This window comes from Myxine glutinosa, chromosome 8, assembly GCF_964187855.1.
Source record: "Myxine glutinosa chromosome 8, kmMyxGlut1.1, whole genome shotgun sequence".
In the NCBI taxonomy this organism is placed as follows: Eukaryota; Metazoa; Chordata; class Myxini; order Myxiniformes; family Myxinidae; genus Myxine; species Myxine glutinosa.
In genome coordinates, this window is record NC_136268.1 from 64,398,682 (window position 1) to 64,424,441 (window position 25,760).

Consider the following 25,760-nt stretch of genomic DNA (forward strand, 5'->3'; position numbering starts at 1 on the left):
AATGAGTTGCTCTCACTAAAAGTTCTTCCACGACTTGTGGTCACTCCACGTCCACGGGCCCCACCGTGGATGAAGAGAGGACATGAATTTTCACCGGAAATAAGAGAAAGTGACAAGTGTAGCAAACTACGTTATATTAATTTGGCCCAATATCGCTTATAATATCAAAATGTATTACTGTAAGGAATTATTTATTTATTTCTCAAATACAAGGACAAGTCTTCGAAGCAAAACTGTAAATCTCTATATTATCTCTAACAACAACAACAACAACAACAACAACAACAACAACTTCCTTGTTTCGCCCGGTGGCCGGTGTGAAACTTCCTGTTCTGTATATGTGACAGAGCCGGTCAATAGTGCGCCGCAGTATGTTGTGCTCCCGGCTCGTTTTGAGCGCACTCCTCGTTGTGTGCCTCTGTTCCACACACAGCGTGTGCTTGACGAGGAATGCAAGTTTGCCAGCGAACTACGAATGCAAGAGGGTGCAGCATACGAAAACGTGCTCGGTACGTACTGCGGCGTGCGGTGCAGCGCAAACCATTGATTGGAGAATTTTTCATTTTGGCTGCTTCAGTTAAGCCGTTTAAGGTTTTATACGTCATTCATTAATTGATTAACTCCGCCAACGAAGGTCGACTTAGATTATGTTCCTTCCGAGTTCCATGTAAGTGCTGAAGATTATTGCACTGCGGCAATTGCTTTAGGATGGTTCAGCTTTTTAACCTGGAATTTTGTTTGACGTCATAAGTGAATTATGGAATGTACGTCACGGATATTGTGCTTGCAGTTGCGTTGCTTTTCAAGGTACATTTGCCAGTTCTGGGCACTCATTCGTCCCATGGCTGTGGAAGTTTTCGTTGTATGACTTGAGCGTGAAATTTTAAATCGGACGGACACACAACCAGTGCAGGAAATCATGTTGTCCACACAGCCAGTGCTAAACCCGATTATATAACACGATATCTCAAAAAGTTGTGGACGGATTATGACAAAGCTTGGTGGATGAGATTGTTTGATAAAAAGAACAAACCAATGAGATTTTTGTTCAGGTCAGCAGATCCTGATCCAGCCTATCAGTGGGATACACAGTATGCACTCTACTGAGTGCCCTTCGAGTTCTTGTATGGATTTAAATAAAAATATAAACTTTTAGAGTTGGCATGATAACGACAATATCAACATCTATATCCAGTGTCACAATGGGAGTAATAATATTTATATATATATAATATATATTGAGATGATACCCCTTGATTGTATCTGGCATTTATTTATCCTCTCCCCCCCCCCCCCCCCCCCCCTCTCTCATTGTTTCCTAGGCGAAAGTCTGCTGTGAGCGGCCAGCTCGAGAACAGGAGGTGAAGAAAGTCAATGTGGACTTGTACATCGAGTCTTTGTGTCCAGACTGTCGCATGTTCATGGCCTACCAGCTGTTTCCCACCTGGTGTCTGGTTGAGGATATCATGAATGTCACACTTGTTCCATATGGCAATGCAAAGGTCAGTTGATGTTTTGACAACTTTGATATATTCAAGCCTCTTTTTATCCATATCGAGTTATTGAAAGGGTGATTTGTACAAGCAAGTGTTTTTGGCACAACCACAGGCGTTACATGCTGACTGTTGGCAGAATGATTTTGTTAGTTTTCGCCAAGTGCTTTATTGACTTTTTAATGGTGACATAAGTACATAAGATCGGGAAGGCAACCGCAAACCACCCAGGATAACCCTTGCTAAGAGTCCTTCAGCAGCAGTGACACTCAGTAAAGATTTATCATACATTGAGGATGATGTAAGCAAATAAGAGCGCTGGCAGGATGGCCCAGACGGCCTAGAGGTTACACACACTCTCCTCGAAGCTGTCTCGCTTGGGTTTGAGTCGTGACCCAGCTGTAAACTGTCATCCTGGTGTTTATCAGGCAGGGTGGTCTATTAATATGTGTGCCGTCCTCAGATGGATGTCTCCCGTCTGCCAGCATTAGTTGGTGGATGCTAAATATCCTGTGTTAAGTGTAGTTAAGTTATCGCCAGCACCATGAACAAATTCCAAATTCCTGCCATAACTACTACTGGGAGGACGATGGCAAACCACCCAGCATAACCCCTGCTCAGGAAGTTGCTTCAGTGGCACCGATGCCATGCGAGAGCATGGTAGAGAGAGAGAACCACACAAGAAGACCTCATATTATTGACAGGGTGTCATTGCAGTCTGCATGCACCGAGACTATGCAGACAACTACTCGTAGATTGGAATCGATTATCCATCGGCTAAGTTTAAAAGTGATATTTTTATGGCCTATGTTGAAAATGAACACGTATGTGAGTAACGTCTTGTTAGTAACTTGAAAGGCACTGTATGTTTTCTACCTTTCGCTTTTGCTGATTAAATTTGAAGTATTGTCTTTGCAGATTATTCTTCCAAGGATGGGAATATGAGTGGATAGTTGGGAACCTAAAATTCAAAAGTTAATAGTTAGGCCTTTTCTTGCCCCGAACTTTGGCTCATATTTATTATTATTTAACCTCGATTATTTTACGAGATGCTTGTTTTTCATTTCTCAGGTCACTTTGGCACTTATCTACCACTCCAGTATTGCTTTTTCATTTGTTTTAACATTTTTATCAAATAATATTTAACAACAACAGTATTATTTATTGGAGGTCATTTGTTTTGTCAGATAGGTAAATTGATGAAAGGTCATAAAGTATTTTAGTTTTGGGAAAACAAGACCGACAGTCTAAAAACGGCGTAGCCGGGCTTCTTTGATACTTCAGTTGAAGACGATAGTATGACCTGGGTGGGGATACCAGTTATCAGATTGCAAATAATGTAAGTATTACTTTTTTTTGCTTCAGGCATGGACAGCTGGTTCGTGAATGACTTGGGTAAAAAAAGTGGCGAATGGCAAACTATGAACGAATAAATTCCACATTCCTGTGCCACCTTCAATCTAACGTCAGGCATTGACAGCAGGTTCTCCATGTTTTCATTCCAAACAGCATCATTCATCATTCCAATCACAAATTAATACTATTACAGTAGTATATTCAAATATATTGTTAAATCATGATTGTATTGAGACGTCAAACCATAAACCGTCATCATCTGTTCACTTCCGGATTTGGGAGCCAGGTCCATATCGATCGCATTTAAAAATCGTAATTATATTTAAGAATTTCTGAAACCTCCGACCTACCTTACGACATCCGCTGGGACCCCAAAACGTTCCACAGAAGGTTATTATATTTCCTTTTAGTAAAATATGCAACTGTAATGGTTATTAAATGCTGTCCCCTTGTCATGTGACCAGACACTCAGCTCTGATTGGTGGACTTTGTGGTGATGTTACGGACAGACAAATGCTATTCGAGACTGTTCTGGCCTATGGGCTACGTCGTAAATCCCAGTAATTCTTAAATTATAATATAATACTTGTTGGTACAGGCTAAAAAAAATGTTGCTTCATATACACCATACAATACTACTTGAGATATTTTGCATAAAGGACATTGGTGCTGTTGTGGAAAATGTACACAGATCAAATGTCTGCACACACACCAGCAATGATTATTATAGAAGATTTATGATCAGAAGACTCATGAGTATAACGAGTATTGCAACAGATTTAACAGTACTATGCCGGCATACACAAACACGGACTCGACATAAACGTTCCCAGCAAATCTTCTGCCCGATTCAGTTGAATCTAGTCCATTTATAGTGCTCTGAGACAAAGGAAATTTTTCTGTGCTTTTAGGAGTCAGACTGAAAGATGAGAGGTCAAACGAGGGGTCGGGGATTAGAGGCAAGTTGTCGCTATGAGCACGCCATGAGCATGGTGAATTTAGTGAAGTTGATAATGGGAATTTGTCATATTTGTCCTTAATTTTCAATTTGTTTCTTAAATTGCACTTCAATTTGTTCTTCTATCTCCTTTCGGAATAATTTTTTTTGTCAATAATGGGAATAAAAAGTTCCCCTCCAAATAGCCTAGAATACCTAGAGCAACGCAAATTAACACTTGATTCAAATCACACCCCACCTCTGGGTTAAAGGTCAAGGTCAAATTGTGGTCTGAAAAAAAAAAATGCGGTTTTTGTCATGGCTCCATTTTGCCAATGTGGACTCTCCAAGACTGCTTGACCTTTCAAGATGCTCTTGCATCATAATAATGCATCTGCACTGAAGTTGTGCACCTGATATTTGTTTCCTGTCCTTTACCTACTTTTTTTGGATTGTGACCTAATTAACAAAAACACCATTTTGATCATAACTTTAATAATTTTCCTTCGATTTTCATGATGATGCGTTTATGGATAGATTGTAGATGGGGACACATTTTCTTTATTTACACTCTATCCCTAAATGTTGAAGGTCAAGGTCATTTGGTGGTCCAAAAAATATGGCCATCATTGGATCACCGACCAAGAGTAAGTCACGGACGATCGCCAGGAGTAAGCCTCTCTGGTCGGGGGAGGCTTACCCTTGGCTATCGCTTTGTGATCGCAGATATCGTTTATTATAGTTATTTTTGATGGACACGTTGTCTTAACAGAATAAACTAGAACGGCACTCGGGAGAGTGCATACCTACTCTGGGCTGATTAATTTATGTTTTGTATCCCATTGATAGGCCGCATCTGCATCCGGACCTGAACCAAAAGCTAATCGGCTTGTTCTTGTTACTTACCCAACTCGTCCACCAAGTTTTGGCATAACTCGTCCATAACTCTTGAGATATTGTGCTATATATAGTTTTTGGCCGTATCTTTCAATGCTTAAGAATCACTTTTAAAATTCTAGTACAGTATCTGCATCTGGATCTTCACCAAAATGTCATGAATTTGTCCATGTCAAACAACCAACCTGTCCTCCAAGTTTCATCCGAATCCATCCATAACCTTTTGAGATATCATGCTCACAGACAAACAAATAGACAGACAGAGACAAACAAGGGTGAAAACATAACCTCTGTGCACTATGGCTGGGGTAATTAAATCATTCGTGCACGGAGTTGAGGAAGTTCTCAAGGCAAAAGGGGGTCATACTGATGATTGATTATATTGTTACAGACGCGGTGGTGGATGTTGGTTCACCGAGCGGTTTGGTATGACCGTGCCTGCACGTTTACCCGATTATACTCGAACGTTGCCGAGTCGCGCTACGCTGAATCAATGAAGGAAAAGGACACAACGGCTGGGACTAAAATGACACGACACCAAGGGTTCAGTTCTCAAGACCTCCGGAGGAGGTTATATTAGGGCGGAAGGTTAGATTACAGGAATGAGAGGGACAGCATAGAAAGACAGGCACTTAGACACACTTATCTTATTCCCTGACAGACGACAGATAAACAGGACAAAACTGACTCACACGGGGATTGATGGCAAGGAAAGGCAGAATCGATGGCTCCAGGTGCACCTGGGCTCAGGGCAGGATCGACCCGGTCCGGTCTAGAGATGCGGGGAGGTCGCAGCGCTCGGATGTGGTGATTGTCTTCTCAAGCTGGGGGCGCATCTCTCGTCACGTCCGGTAAGTGGCCGCGTATATCCGGCGGGGAGTGACACGCCCTCGGCTCGTTAGCTCCGCCCCAGATGGAATCGGCCCGTTGCTTCTCATTGGGTGCGTGCGGGGGGGTTACCGGCTCCGCCCTTGACGAGGGGCTGACAAGGAGCCCCTTCGTGGTAACCCCGTCGGAGCGCATGGTCAATGGCGGCTAACCGAGCCGGTGTGAGGACGCACACTGCCCCGCGCCGCGCCGTTGTTGTAGTTGTTGTAGTTGTTGTTGTAGTTGTTGTTTGGGGAAGAAGATGGGAGGAGGTATGGGAAGGTCCTAAACTCACTACTGGTGCCATATAATCATATTCTGGTGCAACGAAGAGTCAGAATTAATGGAAACGAGTCCTTAACTGACATAGACTAAGAATAACTAGCAAGATGTCCGAAAGTTGTCTACGTGAGATGCGGTGGACCTGGGCACGACATTTAATGGGGGAAAAAGGGGAAGGTCGGTTCTACAGAGTGTTATTTACAGGCAATGGGACTAGGGAATGGGGGATTGGGGATAGTTGGGGAGTATTGGGGAAATAGGGGAGTATTTACAAGCGGATATTGAGGCCAAGTCCCATATCCGCAACATTGCACCCTTCTCTACCCTCGGGGCGTCCCGACCCGATAAATTTTTACCTACTTTAGTGTGGCACTCAGATGTAGTTCCCTCTACTATTAACTCTACCCTGAGTGCGACAGTTTTACAAATATTCACAAATGAGTAAATATGTCCCCCTGCGACGTTGCACCCTTCTCCTCACAGAAACACGCCCACAGGATAACCGAATTGCGGAAAGAATTCGCAAACTAAACATACAGCCGGTAGGGAGCATTATTTACAAGACTACGCTGCTATTTACACTACGATCCAGGACCTGTTTTTGGAGGAACACATGCAGATGTTATGCATAGAGAGAGCATGCATGCCAGCATCGATACACCAACCCACGAGTGCTCTGTGGCCTACGGCCTTTAATAATGTGCAGAGCACCCCTTCCAAGCACCAAAAGCACCACCCCATCACACAGTCAGCACCATCCGGTGCACCAATAAAGTGTTTATGAATCACCGGTGGTGTCACAGCCGGCCGATGTTCTGCCGCTGGTCTTGCCTTCGTGTGGTGCACTTGGTGTTCTTGCCTCTTTCAAAAAATAAAGAAAGGCGCCAACCGCGTCCATTTCTGTATTGTGGCCGTCAGGGGCCAACTATAAGTGGTTCACCTTGTATGGCATAGGTGCCACGTTGACCCATAGGTCCATCCATGGGTGGTGCTTGGCCGCAAAAGAACTGCGGTCCATTGTGGGTGGCCACAAACATTGCGGTCCATATGGTGTATCGATCCAAGCAGCAAGCAGCGAAAGTGCAGGCCCACAACTGCGAAGCCAGCACCTCTCTCTCCTCTCTCTCTCTGCCCCAAAGCCAGATCCTCGGAGGTGGGAGACAAAAGAAGCAGACAAGTGAGTAAGGTGGTAAGGGCGCAAAAGTGCACGCAATGCAAGGCAATGCACACTGGGGGCACATGGGAACCAGGTGAGACAGGTACGTTCCTACCGTACGCTCCCCCCCCCCCCCACCAGGTAACCTACATGGCCCCTCCCTTACCCCTTACTGTATCCACAGAACACAACACTACCCATAAACATCTATTTTACTAATCAACAAACGTCCCTATTGTCTTCCCCGTTCCTCCCATAAACCAAATTCGTCTTCTCTCCCTCCTAACCAATCAAATTTGCCATTTTCAACTCTCATCAAAATTTGCCATCTCCAATTCATCATCAGTCCCTCCTAGGGAGGGAGAGATGGAATCACCCCAATGTCTCATCCACGTCGTGATGCGTCTCACAAATCCTCACAGCAATTCTCATTTCCTGCACACAGAACAAAGAAAACACAGGTGTGGAGTCATCATCATCACCACAGGTAAGTGGCTGCGTATGGTGCGACAGGTTCATCAATCCTAACTATTTCCTAAATGACTTTAACAACTTTACACTACCCGGGGTCTTTCTCCGGCCAAACCATTGGCCCTCTTACACTATGGGTTCTAAAAAACCAATTCCCATTGGCCAAACTGTGGTGCTTTTCAATTTGGGGTCTCACTCCCCCGATTCATCTCCCGGTGCCCTCGCACAATTTCTGGGCTGTGACATGTACCTCTCCCAGCGGGTCTACCCACCTGCACACCTCCACCACTGCAGTTGCCTCCGAGCTTACCTGCTCCTTACTCTAACCTAACTACCTGGGGAAGGCCCTCTGGCGCTCTCCCCACTCGGTGCCCTCTCTGGCACTGGGCTGCCCGATCCACACCCGGGATCCTCAGGCACCCACTCACAACTACCGGCTCCCAGAGCCCACCTGCGGCCTCACCTGGCCGACATCCTCACAGTGGTGGAGTGCCCAACCAACTACACACACTAACAGGCTACACGCCCAGCCATTTCCACAACACTAATGCACCCATTCACAACACCATTCTGCAACCGCACCACAAATGCCAATTTCCAACCACAATTTACCTATACCCTCTACCTAACACTTACACTACCCGCCCCGGGTACTCGTGAAAGGGGTCCACTCTTCCCCCATCCACACCTTCGCACCATGCACACCACTCCGTACCACTTACTCCAACTCTCTCCACACACCTGTACTTGCACACCTGTGCTCTCACACCTGGTGCCACCTGCACCCTTCTCTCCCCAAGCGCATTCGCGCTGATCCACAACACTCATTACTCACACACTGCTCCACACACCTGTCCAGTTGCACACCTGTGCAATCACACCTGTTCAATCCTCACACACACGGCATCATCTCAGCTAACTACTCCCTTCTGAAACTTGCGCTTCCCAGTCGTCCCTTTAAACTATTGCGCTCCCACGTCATTATCATCCACACTAATCTACCTGCGTCCCCACTACAGGTATCAGTCACTAACTAAACTTAACGTCACCTAATGTCATCTTTCTAGATCCCTACAATATAACCTAACCCACCCGGGCTAGTTTTCACTGCCATACACCCCATAAGCTATTGCTCCTTTGCCCCCCCTGGGAAGGGCGGCAGGGATGCCAGCCTTACCCACCGGGCCCATCGCTCACTACCAATTTTGCACATCAAATTTCAACAAATTAAAAATTTGCCAATCACTGCCCATCATCTGCCAATCACTACTGCCAATCCTTTGCCAATCATCAAATTTTGTTTTGCTCTAATTTTGGGGCCAAAACACTATCCTCATCACACAGTCTACTCACTAATGCCTCTCGGTGCGCCAATTCCCGTCCAAAGCCCGGCTTCGTAAAGCCAAGCCATGAATGCGGGTTGTTCTGTGCCAGCGGCTGGATACGTCCCGCATTCGGTGCAAGGAAGGAGGTTTACCCGGGCCGAGATCCCACGCACCATCTCGGCGTGGAGCCATCCAATGTCCCGATCTCGACCTGCCGGAATGCCTCAACAAAAAGTGGTCGCCATGACGACCCTTTCTATCGGGCTGCCCGCTCCGCCTAGTGGAGCACGGACGCAGCCGTTCAAAGCGAGGCCCAGCACGCACCGAGGGCCCGATTCGGCTAAAAGTCGACCTAACCTCTAACCCGGTTACCTTCGATGCCTCACCTGCATGCTTACACCCCGCAGCCCGTTCCTTGCTCACACATCCAGCCGTGCCCATGCTCCTCGTACCTCTCCTTACACACCCAGGTACCCTCATTCCACTCACAGCCTTGGTCACACACCTGACCACCGAACACTTTGGCACACATTCGTTGGTAGCACACCTCACCAACACACCTCTTCGCACCCCCTCCTCGGTCACCTCCTCTGTGACAATCACAGGTGTGCTCTCATTCGCACACCCAACCACGTGCCTCACCACCAACTCCAGCGTGCATTCCCACTCACGCTCTACCATTCCAGGTGTGCATCCTTCCATCCCAGGTGTACATCCTCGCTCACCTGTCACAACCAACTCACTCTCCTTGTCACTCTCACTACTCTCACCTCCATTCTTGACAGCGCACTCACCCTTACTCTTGACAGCGCACTCTTTCCTCATGCACCTGTCCGTCACACACCTTTCTCGCGCACACTCTCCCATTACACCCTCTGTAACACTCACCACAGGTGTGCATTCTTCCTTGCCTTTGACAGCGCACTCTTTCCCCATGCACCCGTCCGTCACACACCTTTCTCGCGCACACTGCTGCGCACACTCTCCCGTCACACCCTCTGTAACACTTACCACACCGCGCTTCCATGTGCTCCCTCGCACACGCGCTACGACCGACTCACTCTCGCCAGCACCCTCACTCCTTGGCACGCACTTTTTCCTCACACACCCCAGAGTCGGACTTTCTCGCACACCTCCTCTTTCGCACACCAGACCTGTCCCACACTTCACCAACGGCCTCTCACGAACACCCGGGTCCATCTCGACCCCCAAGCTTCTTAAATCACCTGGCGCATCATACGCACGACCATATTGGTCACCACTTACACCGGGTCCTCTTCCTCTTCGCTTCTCCTCCATCACCTGCGAATCCCTCATCCGGTTAATGAGCACATCATCACGATCCAAACACAGACTTTGGACCAATTCTTTTACTTCCTCCTTTATCTCCTTCTTATCCCCTCTCCGTCGCTTCTTAATTTCGCTCATCCCTTCTTCCACTTCTTCTAATTTCTGCTTCACCTCTTTTATTCCCCGGTACGTCTCCTCAAGCTCGTCCTCCAAGGCTACCTTGACCGTTTCCATGTGCGTCCTCACCTGCCGGTCCTTCGTCTCCATTACCTCTATCACCTCGTCCAGCCTCGTTGTCAGTCCCTCACGTACCATCTGACATTCCCTCTTCGTCGCTACCAAGTCATCTTTTAGTTCTTTCTGTGTCGCTTTTAAACCTCCTAATACCGCAGTGTTCCTTTGAACCTGCTCCACTAACTCCGTCTGTCCCACCGTCAGCTGCTCCACCTCCTGCGTCAGGTCCTCTATGCCCCCTTGTAACTTTACAGTCCCCTTTCTCACCTCCTTCTCCATGTGCTCCTTACAGTGCCTCACCTCCTCGCGCACTCCTCCGACCTCCTCACTCACACCTCCTCTGATCTCCTCTCCCATCACTTGCATCTCCTGCCCAGATGCCACCCTCATCTGCTCCATTTCCTCCCGGTGAGCATCCAGTTTAGTTTCTACCCCCATTCTAACCCCCTCTATCTGCTGCCCCATTTGGTTAACTTCCCTTTCCGCTTGGTCCCTCATGTCCCTCAATTTGCCTTCCATCCTGTTTTCTAACCCCTCTAACCCATTTTTCACTCCCTCTATCTGATTCTCCTGGGCAGCCATTCTATTTTCTACCCCCATTAACCCCTTTTTCACCTCTTTTATCCCGTTGTCTAACCCCTCACCGGTACCCCTCGCTTCGTCCCTCATTACCCCCATTTCGTTTCCCATTACCCCTATTTTGCCCTCCAATCGCTCACCCTGAGCATCCATCCGGTTCCCCATTACCCCCATTTGGTTTCCCATTACCCCCATTTTTGCTTCTAGCCTCTCCATAAGGGCCCCCATTTGCAGGAGGAAAAGGTTCGAATTCACCAGGGGCGCTGCCACGGTCGCGGTGACCAGCGAGGCGCCATTTTGCGCCCCCGCAACGTCGGGCGCAACGACGCTATTTTGTGCGTCTGCTACCCTCGCTGCTTCGCTCTCCTCGCGTCCCTCAATTTGGTCCTGGACCGACCCTGCCTCACTCTCCTCTACCGGACCCCAGCTGTCTTGATCCGCCATAGCGCGACTTCCAAAATTCGGGTTTTTATTTTCGTAAAACAAATTCAAATTTCGCCGTTATAATTTCGAGCGGGAAACGCGCTCCGGGTCGAATTCTACCTCCCCAACACCAATTGTTACCCTAGTGGTACAATTGGTGTTCCAAAATTTGGGCCTAATAAATTTAGTCCCGGGTCCGAATTCCACTCCTCGACACCAATTGTTACAGACGCGGTGGTGGATGTTGGTTCACCGAGCGGTTTGGTATGACCGCGCCTGCACGTTTACCCGATTATACTCGAACGTTGCCGAGTCGCGCTACGCTGAATCAATGAAGGAAAAGGACACAACGGCTGGGACTAAAATGACACGACACCAAGGGTTCAGTTCTCAAGACCTCCGGAGGAGGTTATATTAGGGCGGAAGGTTAGATTACAGGAATGAGAGGGACAGCATAGAAAGACAGGCACTTAGACACACTTATCTTATTCCCTGACAGACGACAGATAAACAGGACAAAACTGACTCACACGGGGATTGATGGCAAGGAAAGGCAGAATCGATGGCTCCAGGTGCACCTGGGCTCAGGGCAGGATCGACCCGGTCCGGTCTAGAGATGCGGGGAGGTCGCAGCGCTCGGATGTGGTGATTGTCTTCTCAAGCTGGGGGCGCATCTCTCGTCACGTCCGGTAAGTGGCCGCGTATATCCGGCGGGGAGTGACACGCCCTCGGCTCGTTAGCTCCGCCCCAGATGGAATCGGCCCGTTGCTTCTCATTGGGTGCGTGCGGGGGGGTTACCGGCTCCGCCCTTGACGAGGGGCTGACAAGGAGCCCCTTCGTGGTAACCCCGTCGGAGCGCATGGTCAATGGCGGCTAACCGAGCCGGTGTGAGGACGCACACTGCCCCGCGCCGCGCCGTTGTTGTAGTTGTTGTAGTTGTTGTTGTAGTTGTTGTTTGGGGAAGAAGATGGGAGGAGGTATGGGAAGGTCCTAAACTCACTACTGGTGCCATATAATCACATTCTGGTGCAACGAAGAGTCAGAATTAATGGAAACGAGTCCTTAACTGACATAGACTAAGAATAACTAGCAAGATGTCCGAAAGTTGTCTACGTGAGATGCGGTGGACCTGGGCACGACATTTAATGGGGGAAAAAGGGGAAGGTCGGTTCTACAGAGTGTTATTTACAGGCAATGGGACTAGGGAATGGGGGATTGGGGATAGTTGGGGAGTATTGGGGAAATAGGGGAGTATTTACAAGCGGATATTGAGGCCAAGTCCCATATCCGCAACAATATGTAAAGACAGATTTGAAATTTTTTCCTTTTATAATAAGTTCGTTATGTCCTTAAGAGTTCATGGAAATCCCTTTATAGTGCTTTTGGTTTCATATTACAATGATTTATTTTGTTATCACGTCTCAATTAAATTTCCTACTGCATTCATACTTTTGCACCCCAGTATATATACTCGTGTGTGCATAACATATCTCTTCAGATTATTCCTGGAAATTTCAATATAAAATCCTTAACATGATTTGATAACCTGAGACCTGTAAAAATGTACTTTTAGAGTTTTTCGGGGAAATGTATGCATTCATTCCATCCTCTTCAATTTACTCTTACTTCTTCATATTTGTCACCTGCTTCCTCGTATTACTCACCCACTTCCTCTTCCACATACAAACATATTCCACAATATTTATAACCTTAACCTTTGTTTCCCCAAAGTTTAGAGAGAACCTTGCAGATTTTGTTTTTATCTCCTTTTGCCTGAACATTGCTATTCCTGTTTAGTTCAAGGATAAGTGTCTCACGTGCAAGAATGATATTCTTAGTGTGAGTGTTAGCATAATCGAGATACACGTGTATGCCTCCTAAAAAGGAAAATCGTGGCAAGGAGGGTTGGGAGTTTACATGCCAGCACGGTCCTGATGAGTGCTACATCAACTTGCTTGAGGTGAGAAATTATTTATCTTTTTCACTTCCTCATATTATGGAATCATCACACCTCCAATGTGCACTATGGCTATTGCTCATTTAACACAGTAGTTGCGTTCCGAGAATTGACCGCATCAGCTGAAAACACGTAAAACAAAAGTGATTTCCCCATAACAAACAATGTAATAAGTGGAGGCAGAGAGAGACAGACTGACTGTTTCATCTTTTATTACAAAAATACAAAACCACACCCAAAACAACAGAACACATGAAAACAAATGACAGAGAAGAATCCGGGCCAAGTACAGCTGATCATTGATAGTTTTTACGAATCAAAAACTAAATCTCCATCGACCACACTACACAAAGAATTTGCCACCCACATTTGCTCAAAGTCACAAACCCTGGTGTTGGGCTAGCGGCTAGGGTGCCGGCTTAGGATCCAAGGATCCTGGGTTCGAATCCCGGTCGATTGCTGAATTAACGCCAGGGGGGTTGACTCAGCCTGTCATCCTTCCGAGGTCGGCTAATTGAGTACCAGTTCACTGGTAATTCCCTGTTTGTTGTTAAAGGCGGCAAAAAGGGTTGGCGTCAGGAAGGGCATCCGGCCGTAAAACATTGCTTCAAAAAGGGGACCGAAAAACAACAACAACCACGGTTCCCGAAAAAGGCCAACCCCTGCTTTGCGGGGAAAAATGGCCTCTAAAGGTGTTTTTTTTTTGTTTTTTTTGTTTTTTTTGCTCAAATTCTGGTAACTTACCCTGAGTTTATAGAAACTAAACTCGAATTTAATTCCAGTAACCACAAGATTCTTAAAAAGCACAAATAAATTACAATCCCTCTCTGATGAACCTTCAAATTTCATTTTCCGAGTCACATTGATCATCATCTTTGCCTGAGCCGACAAAAAATTGGCCAAAGGTGCTTCTTTTCTTAAGCAAAGCAAGTATTTAACACCAAATATAAAAACTCTAAAATTAAAACTGTGAAAAATTTCTAAACAGTTCCTTAAGTAATTGAAATAAGGAAATTAAACGCCGACACGCAACATACGCATGGAAAAGGGTTTCAGATGCACCACAAAAAGGACATTCATCAGGTATCAATTCAGAAAAAAACGTGTAGATGATTTGTGGGTAAAATCCAATGAGCTAGTCTCCACTGAAGGTCCCCAGTTCTTTTGAGTATAAGCCTTTGATTAAAAACTGTCCCATTGAGGTTGAGAGAGAGATGCATCCGGTAATAAGCAGGCCCACTTATTGTTCAATTTCAGAATGTCGCACACTAAACTCACACAAACCTGATAGAAGTTCCACCGTTCATCCGGGGATAATGAGCATGCGGCCTTCCAAAGGAGAGGAATTGAGATTTTATCGACAGAGTGGGTTGTACAATTATTTGGGGAAAGCACAAGATCCGCAAAAAGGAGGGGCAGCTGGCACAGGTACAGGACACACTTCCTCCCTAGGGGGCAATTTGTCCCCATATAGGTTGTTGTCATGGAACCTTTTCAATACACCACATAGCACAAGAGCGACGTGTCTTGCTGGCCTGATGCAGTAAAATGTGTGCAAGTTATAATAACAATATTCAAACAAACAAAAAGTTATAACAAAAACAAAAATATAACTTGAATTTTCTAATGGTACAATGGATTTTACTCTTCTTTTTCCATTTCTCTTCGCAATACATCGATGCTTCTATCATTACCCGCTAAACTCTTCTATCTATAGATATAAATTAGCATGGGGGCATGTGAGGTTTGGGCAGAGGGTGGGGGTTGGGGGACATTTAGGTTTGAAGAAAGAAAATGAAAGCTGAACATTACAAAGACAAATGATCATTCCAATTGGCAGCTAAAATATTTGTGATTGTGTATTTGCCATGTGCTCAGCCAAGGCACATTTTTATTCTTGGGTAAAATGGCAGGGGCATAGAAAAGGCCCCTTTATAAATGGGTATGTGCCATGTGGCAAAGTAGAGAAAAGAAGTGACATTCCATAGCTTGTAGAAAATACCAAACAATACAAAATAAGGGGCATTCAAAAAATCTTGTGTGCATGCTGGACTACCCTTGTGTTCTGAGGAGGAATCAAGTAATGCTCTAGAAAAGTTTGCATAAAGGGGCACCCAACATTTGGCAAATAAAATACATTTATTTCTTCATTCAGCTGTATGAATCAAATTGACGCACCTTTATATGAACTTTTCTAGAGCATTACTTGGTCCAGCACATTACAAGTTTCAGCAATTCCTTGGGAGACGCTTCTCATTATTTAATTATTTCATCAGTTCCTTGAAACACAAACTGCCATTACAGTACTACAAGCGTTGTTGGTCTTCAAAGCCATGTAATGTTATTTATCATGTGAAATTGTGAGTAGTAATGAAATTGATTTTCTACAATAATAACTGCTTTGACTCGCTGAATGTGGATTTACAATGTGTGCTTCGCCAGACCTGTTTGATATACCTCCTTCCTAACAATGATGACCATCTTCCAATTATCCACTGCATGGAGACTGCTGACGACCCTGTAACTGCTGCAGAATTGGTACGTGAGCCTGAGGTCGCACAAGATGCCTTAAACGTTCACCTTTTTGTGATCAGAATTTTTTTTTTTTAATCAAACAATTATTGCTAACCAAATATTGTTCACCCTCTAGTTAATAATGGATGGTAGGTATATATGTAGTTGCAGATTTTTACACGTTTGTGTTTTTCATTATTTGCCATCAACATTTGCCAGAATCTCCAAGGGCAGATTCTTATCACCAATTGACAACACAGGTAGGGGACCCCTTTTCTGGCAAGCATGGGAATTAGGCTTGCTGGTTTTTGGGATTTGCTGGATGTTGGGTCCCTATACCTAACGTGTACAATAGTTATCATACAGATAATATTTTTACGTTCGTGTCAAATAATATTGGGGAAGGAAAAAAAAAAAAAAATTATATATATATATATATATATGTTTTTATTTCTCTTCCCCAATATTATTATTGTGTGTGTGTGTGTGTGTGTGTGTGTGTGTATATATATATACACATACACATACACACACACACAACATCTACATGTTTGGGCTTTGACGCTGTGGGCAGCCTTGTGATGATTGGCCTTTGCGGGGGTGAGGAACGTGCCTGGATCGCTGGACGTAAAAGTGCATGGACTGAGAGACAGAGACGGATGTCAACTGATATAGGTGTTTGATCCGCTTGTATGAAAGATCAGAATGCTGTCGACACAAGCATGTGGTTCTACAGACAAACAAAGTATTCATGCGAGACCACCAATATTAATTTTGCTGTTCTCAACTTAAAGAGAAAAGCTAACTGGATATATTAATATAGTTATCCCCATGTCCATGCATTGCAGTGGCTGTGAAATGCACTTCATGTATCTTTTCTGGCCTTGCTTGTTATTTGCGTCTTCTATCTCTACCTTTTCTGTTCGTTTTATTTTTTTGTTCTAATTTAATTCATAACCTTTGCTTCTTTATTTATTTTCCAATAAAGGTTTTGGTAGTTTTGGAAAGATATTATTTGCATTAGCTTCATCGGGTTTTCTTGCTGAAAACACCTTTGTTCAGAACCAGTGATACTATACATAAGCTTGTGTGAATCCACATAACCATTGTTCACTTCCCCCTTACCCTCCCATGTACCGTATCTCTAACTTCCTTATCTTGTGTAGTGTGTGCAGATACTGGCTTCCACTAAAATCTGGAACGATATGGTGAAGTGCAGCAATGGTTCCCTTGGCAATGACATAATGCATAAGAACGCCGTCAGGACGGACGGGTTGCAACCACCGCACAAGTATGTTCCTTGGATCGTCATTAATGGGGTGAGTGAGCATTGACATTCATAAAACCAGACAATATGTGCTTACAGACAACCGGATGCAGACCATCCATTTCAACAAAAAGGTCTTTATTTCCACCCACATGGGTATTACGATTTTGTCTCCAAAATGGTCAATTTATCTGTGGCACCGCAAGTATGAATATAATCAGCCAGAGCTGTTTTGATGTGGTTTAATATGAATGAGCAATTGAAAAATAACTTTTCTAAACATTAAATTTTCACACGTTGAATCATATCATTCCTCCAGCTGTTTTTATTTGATCCCAACTTCCATGCCTTTTCATGAAACCTCTCCCAACCTTGTGTTTGAACCATTTATTTTAATTGTAGTGCTTGTGTTCATGAGCTTGGTTTGCTGTCCCTTCCAATAGCAGCCTTTATGATGAGGGCTTTTCTTATTCAAAGAATCATATCAAAAGTAATGGCAGCACATTACTAAAATTGATTCAACCTTTTTAAACAAACTATTACAGCCACTTAAAGTACCTGTGCTGGACAAGACATTGCCACACTTACGGAAGCAGGAGAAATCCATATGTACCATTAAAGATCAGGTTTTTTGCAATGCACCCTGTGGGCCAATCAGAGCGTATTCATTGTCTGAAGTTGCAACACTCTGTGGTCCTCTTTCAGCTTTGGAAGCAAGACAGTCACATGGGATCAGTACCTCCTCTTGGCGCTTGCCATGCAGCCAGTTGTGTTGTCACAAATGGCTTTGGTGTGGTTACATATCATCTTCCAGTTTTAAGTGAGGGTGGAATGCATTGACTTCACCAAATGCCAACTTGAGGTATTATTAGGTGAGGCGAATAATACGGTGAGGTGTTATTCACTGAACTCCCTCTACTCGTGGCATCTACCTGCCGGACATTGCACTGCTGTTATCTCGGTGACTATTCCCAAGCTTGTATACCCTCATTGGTGCCACTCATGCCTTATCTCTGAGCTTATTCATTCCTTCAATTTCCGCTATTTTTCTCAAGTAACACATTGACCTTAACAGCTTGGAGCTCTCATCTTCAACCTCTCATACAACTTTACATGTGGACTCAGGTTCTTGTCCATGCTTCAGTGATGCAAGACTTTCACCTTCTGCATCTTACTATAATTCACCAAATGTCCGTCCGTCTGTCTGTTCGAAGGTACCGTAAAAACTGCTGAACCGATCTCAACGATATTTTGGGTGGATAATCCTGGGATCTCCAGGAGTAAAATAGGCTATTTAGTTTTCCCAATTTCAGCTTTAGTCTCCAGCATTCTCAGTTTTGGACTCACGCATAACATTCGCGTTCGCATAACGTTCATTGTTCTCATTGTGATGACTAGCAAGAGTACCCGCCCTATGGGCGGGGCTTCAATTGGGAGGCCCAAATAAAAAGGCAAAATATCAGAAATTGAAGGGTTTTATTTTATTTTAAATGATTCATATAAATATCCGTTGAATCGTATCACACGCAAATCATCAAAATCTAAACAGTGTCTTTAGAATTTCAATAAAAGCCATATCACTGTTCATATCGGTAAATATTATTCCATCGTGTTTCAAATCGTGATCGATACACTATGATCGTGATGATCGTGAATCGTGATCGATAATCGTGCTCACAATCGCTATGTCGCATGTACTCCCGATACGTGTACAAACTTCCCGATACGTGTAACTGTACCAAATCAACAGTTAAAAGGATTTTGAGCCGATAGCTGTTACGGCCTTGGCAAGATCGATGGAGACAGCGATCTGTTAGCGATCGATGGAGACATGTTGCTTTCCCGGGTGCCGCACAAACGGCTGCACCGATCGTGCGGCACCTGGGAAAGCAACATCGTCACAATGAGAACAATGAACGTTATGCGAACACGAATGTTATGCGGGAGTCCAAACCTGAGAATGCTGGAGACTAAAGCTGAAATTTTGAAAACTAAATAGCCTATTTTACTCCTGGAGATCCCAGGATTATACACCCAAAATATCTTTGCGATCGGTTCAGCAGTTTTTACGGTACCTTCGAACAGACAGACAGACAGACGGACGGACATTTGGTGAATTATAGTAAGATGTTGTTTTCCCGGGTGCCGCACAAACGGCTGCACCGATCGAACTCGGTGACCTCGGACAAAGACCTTTTATAAGGACACGGGTTGAATCCCTGCTTGAGAGAATTCTAACCCATTTCAACTGAAGGAAACACATATCGGGAGTACATACGACATAGCGATTGTGAACACGATTAGTTTAATCTCCACATGAGAGAATTCCACATAGCTATTTGGACGGTGAATACGCAAACAGATCGCTGTCTCCATCGATCTTGCCAAGGCCGTAACAGCTATCGGCTCAAAATCCGTTTAACTGTTGATTTGGAAGTTTTTACAATGAAGGAAACACGTATCGGGAGTACATACGACATCGGGAGTACTAACTGCACGAGTCTTCAGTATCAAGCTTAAATCCCTCATGGCGGATCTGAAGAGCGGAATGCTTGGAGAAGTGGTGGCCTAATTCGGCATGAAGGAGGATCAGAAACGTGGACTCCCACACTGCCACATCATGCTGATACTTGCTCCCGCATGACGTTATTTTCCCGGGTGCCGCACAAACGGCTGCACCGATCGAGATTTAACGGATGTTTATATAAAATCGTTTAAAAGAAAAAAAGCCTTCAATTTCTGATATTTAACCTTTTCATTTGGGCCTCCCAATTGAAGCCCCGCCCATAGGGCGTGTACCGCTGCTAGTACTTGTAAGCCGAGAATGTCGAGGCAGCTTCATCCTGTGCACACCCTACAGACTAGATCCTTTCAACCATGCTAACTGCCGACTGTTCACCCATTTATAACCTGCTGAGGTTTACTGTACAAACAGATTGCTTGAGATAAGTTGCCACCTCGAGTTGTGAGCTAACTTATCGCTGCATTGTTGCCTGTGATATTTATACTTATTTAATTTGGGGATTATTATGAAAGTCATTAAATGTTATGGAAATTAATTAGTATTCTTGTGCTTAAGGTAGATCGTAGGGATTCATCAACATTCCTTATATGGTTTCCCCTTCTGTCTCCTGCCATACGATTGTCTTTATTTATTTTCTGCTGTGGTACCCTCCGGATTACTGGTGTACTCGCTGCGGTGCCCTGAGGTCGACCCGTAACAACACTAATCAAATATCATGCAAGTGTTTTGCTGAAGTGTTTCTTACAATGACATATTCCAAGCACAAGACCCAATCTTTTCGGATTTATTTTAGTAGTGGTACCAAAATGAACTTTAATTTTTCACTCGCACATCTCAAATGATTAGAATAAAACACAAGCACATACCCCTGCACACACCCACACACACCTGCACACACATGCATAAACACACACACACACACACATACACACACACACAAACACGCACACATACACACACGCACACACACGCACACATACCTCTTGTGTATGTAATCGTAGCCTCTTTCTATATCTGAAGCAATTTATAATTGTGAAACTTCTGGTGTTTTTATTCTGTCAAGGTGCACACTGAAGAGATTCAGCAGCAAGCTTCAAATTCACTTCTCGCTGTTGTATGTCACACATTCAAGGTATGTTGCATCTGTGACCTAATCGGTGTCGATTCAGTTTCACGCTTTCCCTGTGTTATTTATTACTGCACTCGATATATACTCAAAGCCTCATTTCCAGGTCATCATAGTCTCCATTTTTTAAATACTCCCCTTCCCGTCCCTCAACTTTTTGATTTCGCATGGATCTTCCTCTTTCTCATTTCCTCCTGCTTCCCTTTTTAATTTAACCTGGTTTTGCTGTCTTGTAATGCTGATAATTTGATGGATGTTTTGAATTAACCGCTCTCTTCCCTATTCTGCCACCTTTTCTTTTTTCGGACCAGGGCACGCTACCAGCAGCCTGCAGTGTTTAACAATGGTGTGAGCATGTACTCTGTCGATCCACAATGAAGTATACTAAATAGTCATAATTTTTTCGTAATTTCTTTCATCGAGTGTTGATTTTTATTTTTAACTTTAGAACACAAATCATAGGAAATTGTGGCAAAGGAGAAATGGACAATTGATTTATTGTTTTATATGTATCCCAGCAATCGCACGAGTGACGGAACACAGTTACGACCTGAATGTCAAACTGTGGGTGAAACAACTTTTGCAGTCAGGCAGGATCCTATTTTGCTGTTTTCAGGAATCTACAAGTCTGTTGTAAATTTTTGATATTCCACCCATTTAAGCAAAATTGCATTTATACGAATTTTTTATCTAGTTTATATCCAGGTTTTGGTGGCGTTCTTCATATAATAAGGGCTGGGGTCCTCTTTTGCACTCAATCATTCATATACCTCTTCTACGAGGGACTTGTGCCTCATCCTCACTGCAAAGTATTCCATTTCCGGAAAATCTTCAGCACAGCCTTCCACAAGAATAAAGCCACCTTAAAAGGAAATGGTAAAGTGTTCGTGCAGAATGCTTTCCCAGCTAATCCCCATGATAAGCAAACCGTGTTTTGACCAAAGGTCACCATGTTCGGAGCCCTTTGTGATCACGCTCCCAGCTCCCTGTTACACAGAGAAAACGGTCAAAGCAGCATGTTGATAACAGCCCATTTTGTTGGCATATCAGATTGCATAAACAGCGACGTAATCACGCGTTCCGCAACCCGTGAGGAAGTATATGCGATCAGCTCTGTTCATGGCTCAGAACACAGCAGAGAGAGGGAGAGAGAGAGAGAGAGAGAGAGGAATGGAATGCTTTGCATTGTAAAAGGAGGACTCGGTATTCTTTTCTATTCTGAGGCTGCAAAGTTTCATTATGCTTGTTTAATCACAACTATAGGAAATGATTTGTCACAAATGTTTCACAAGATATTTTATGATTGAATATTGCTTTAAAATTGCAACTGATATTGCACTATTTCAAAGTTATTTTGAACTGATCTTTTATTTTTTTTTGGAATGAATCATGTCAATAAAATGTCTTTTAGAAAGGGTAACTTCTTCTTCTTTTTTTCTTTTTTCAAAATAAGCTACGGTTATTTAACATCAAAGCAGGGCTTTGTGAACAAACAGTAGAGCAATGTTTTCTGTTTTTAGTTGTAAAAGGCTTATTTTTATGACACGAGCAAAATACTTAGTTACTTTATTAGTACCTGCATGATTAAATGGCCTGTCAATATTTTTAACTAATCTGCTGGATCTGCAAAAGTGATTTGAATCAAGATGGGTTTTTTTAATATTGTCGGGTCTCAGATAATCCAGAGATAATGAACCTTTTTAAATGTGTTGTTGTCAATTCCCCCCCCCCCCCCCCCCCCTTGTGCTTGGAATATGTCATTGTCAAATGTCAATATATAAACGCCATTGCCTCTGCGGCTGTTTGCGTTCCTTGTGCACGGCCACATCTTTTAGGTTACAAACTCCAAAGTCGGGGTACAAATACATATTTGCGTGGGGTGTAACATAGGCTATGTGGCCGTGGGATGGGTAAGTGAGGGGGAAGGAAGAGAAGGGGAGAGGGAGGGGAGAGATATACTGTCATTTGGTGGGAGGGGAGGGGAGGAGGAGAACAAATTTACCCGTGCGAAGAGTGCTCAACCTCAGCATAGCCCAGGTAAGAAAGGGAATTGCAATACCCTCTGCCACTATCACCAGGTGGTGCTACACAGTACAGATTTACATAGAGAATTCATGCCCCCTCTGACGCTCCACGTGAGGCCACAGCCACATAGCCTATGTTTACACCCCTCCCTTCCACTCACACAAAGTTGTATTTGTACCCCGAGTTTGGCGTTTGTAACCTAAAAGATGTTGCCGTGCATAGAACACATACAAACGAAGAGAGAGGGAGGGAGAGGTTTTTGCCTTTTATAGGTATAGATATACAGAAAGGTGACCCCAAAACAGAAAAATTTGACGTCATTCTCCACAAGGCTGTCCCTCTTCCATATCACAGCAGAAGTCTGCAAGCAAAACATCAAAGATCAGACAATATTTAGGGGTCCCAACCATGTGTGGTTTTTCTCATCTTCAAAATAAAATCCAACTCCCCAAAATTTATATTTATTACTGCTGGACATTGAAAACACCTCCACCTACCACATTGTATTTGATGAGGGAAGAGAGAAAATGAAAACCCACCGGGTCGAAGATAAATAAATAATTAATTATTAAAAAACACAACGACCCCTACTTTACATGAGTCGGGTCTCGACCCGAGCTATATTTGTCATTGCTATGTACCGTGTACGTAATTTACACGTGATTAATTCGGTGAAGGTTTCTAATCCGCAGCTCTATTTAGCGAATCATCTGTGGTGTATTCACATCATTTTCAAATCTTTGTGTGCTTCCTCCTTCTCGTTATCACATGTGCTAACCACTGATTTCTACAACCACTGGATCTGGATAGCGCATCGCCCACTGAACGTAACACACACAAGTGACGCTGCCGCGCACACAGGTCGGCCATCTTAACCACTCGCATCGGATGCGGACGCGTCAGGAGTCAGGGAGTAAACAACACGTAATTTGTATGCGATTCCCAACTAAGCTCGCTACTTTCCTTCAGATCTGGACTTTATATCAAATCCCTTATACTATAGTTTCAAATTGTATTCTCGTAATGGAGGCCTACATCAACATCAACTTGTTTAATCATCAAAAAAATGTCCCCACTACACCAAGTCCCAATCATTTGCTTCCTTCTTCAAAACAAAACAATGCTATTAATGTTGCAGCATTTTGCAGACGAGATCAGTAATGGCGGCCACTAACAGTTCTTATTGAATGGTCATTTGTTTTCTTTGCTGAATAAAAGTAGTTATTTTTAAAAGGTAATTACTTTCTAGTGTTTATTTCCATTCTTATTTCTTGTCAGAAGTAAACTCTTTTCAGTAGTAAATGGGGGGGGGGGGGGGGGGGGCATGAAGGAATCTTAAAAATCATTTAAGGAATACATGTCCTGCTATGGCAATAAAAGGCAATATGTAAGGCCAAAAGTACAGTTGTGGCAATAAAAGGCAATTTGTAATTGATCGTCCTTTGGCAACGTTGCTATTTAAAGGAGTACAATTGTACTGGTACAATGAGCTATCAACTGAGGCTATTCTCATTACAGCGACTTGCCACAGGGGGACTCAAGTTGCATTTAATATGCCGACATTGGCTGTGGGTCTTCGACTCGCAAGCTTTTGGTTTGCATTGACAAAGTCAATAGATGTAGTGATTTAGATAAAATATCTAAAAAGTTATCCTGTACGTCCATCCATGGTAATAGGATGCGGGTAGTTTCCTTGTTCATGAAAGCTGCTAATAGTTCGAACTACTCATGCCTAAATAACATGAGCTTTGACAATTGTTTGCGTAGTTTGGGTCCTGTTATCTTCTCAGTGAAGCACTTGGCAAGGTGATGCATCCGGATCTTGATGTGACATGCTGCAATGCACTTGATAAGCACAAAAACGTGATCGTGGTCTGGCGGACAGTCGAACATGTGATCGTTCAGCTGTGCAAACAAACATTGAGATCCGACATCATGCAGAACGGCCGTCGATAGGGCAGATGCAATCCCTTCGGACCGAGGTAGAGCACCGTCTGTTGTACGGAGCAGTCTCTGCAGGCATCGCTCAGTAGGTTTGCACACCTTCGCCACATCATCAGAAGATTTGATAAGGCCACCCCGATTCTTTCTCTTCAAGAGGCGTCCACCAGCATCCCATCCGTCCATTGCTTGAGCTCCGAGTCCAGACTCTTCAATGACAATGTGACTACATCTGGAGTCCAGACTCTTCAATGACAATGTGACTAGATCTGGAGTCCAGACTCTTCAATGACAATGTGACTAGATCTGGAGTCCAGACTCTTCAATGACAATGTGACTAGATCTAGAGTCCAGTCTCTTCAATGACAATGTGACTAGATCTAGAGTCCAGACTCTTCAATGACAATGTGACTAGATCTAGAGTCCAGACTCTTCAATGACAATGTGACTAGATCTAGAGTCCAGTCTCTTCAATGACAATGTGACTAGATCTAGTCACATTGTCATTTGTGTAAAACTGTAATCAGATCTCGATCTGATTACAGTTTTACACCGTAATTTTGTGCATTTTTTTTACAGATTTTTATTCTTCACTTACAATAAAGTAATAATTCATACTTAGCTCCACACAAATCTGTGGTTTTGCAAGCTATTTGTTTTAAAGTAGCCTAACTAAAAGTTAGATTGTAATGTAAATCTAAAATATAGAACTTTTTTACACAGCAACTAACAAGGGAATCTACACATGGGTCTGTACAAACATCGAACTCGTTCATGTGTTGCACGCTATTAACTCTAAACAGTCTCATTTACAGTAACTTTATTATACTTACAGATGAAATGTTGGATTGCAACCCTTGAACTGCCTATTTGTACAGTTGACCGCAGCACATGAAGGCATCTTGAGTCCATTTATAGAAATAACGAATCAAAATTATATATGTATTGGCAGGAGTGTTAACGCGAGCTTTCTTGGAGAATCAATGCGAGTGGTTAAGATGGCGGCGTTTGGCGTCAGATCGATCAGCCAATGCGCTATCCAGTGGTTGTAGAGATCAGTGGTGCTAACTGAGTTTTTCTCAACTTGTTTATTATT

The 25,760-nt window shown here is 44.1% G+C and overlaps 1 protein-coding gene across 2 annotated transcripts; it reads left to right on the forward strand.

Moving 5' to 3' along the window:
* Positions 1-262: 262 nt before the first annotated feature.
* On the forward strand, positions 263-22,118 carry IFI30 (IFI30 lysosomal thiol reductase). Of its 2 annotated transcripts, XM_068124580.2 has the most exons (8): positions 313-509; positions 1,323-1,502; positions 13,196-13,270; positions 15,710-15,805; positions 16,948-17,100; positions 20,636-20,704; positions 21,010-21,044; positions 21,217-22,118. In XM_068124580.2, the coding sequence occupies exons 1-7, from the start codon at positions 372-374 to the stop codon at positions 21,037-21,039; spliced, it is 741 nt and encodes a 246-aa protein (XP_067980681.2). In that variant the 5' UTR covers positions 313-371; the 3' UTR covers positions 21,040-21,044; positions 21,217-22,118. The 2 variants fall into 2 exon arrangements, with proteins under 2 accessions (XP_067980680.2, XP_067980681.2); XM_068124579.2 differs by having other exon boundaries at positions 263-509; positions 21,010-22,118.
* Positions 22,119-25,760: the final 3,642 nt, after the last annotated feature.

Excerpts from the sequence above, each read along its gene's own strand:
- IFI30 (XM_068124579.2), top strand. The coding sequence starts at position 372 with ATGTTGTGCTCCCGGCTCGTTTTGAGCGCACTCCTCGTTGTGTGCCTC. Across the intron at positions 510-1,322 it reads AGCATACGAAAACGTGCTCG|GCGAAAGTCTGCTGTGAGCG; the intron begins GTACGTACTGCG and ends ATTGTTTCCTAG. Across the intron at positions 13,271-15,709 it reads GCTACATCAACTTGCTTGAG|ACCTGTTTGATATACCTCCT; the intron begins GTGAGAAATTAT and ends GTGCTTCGCCAG.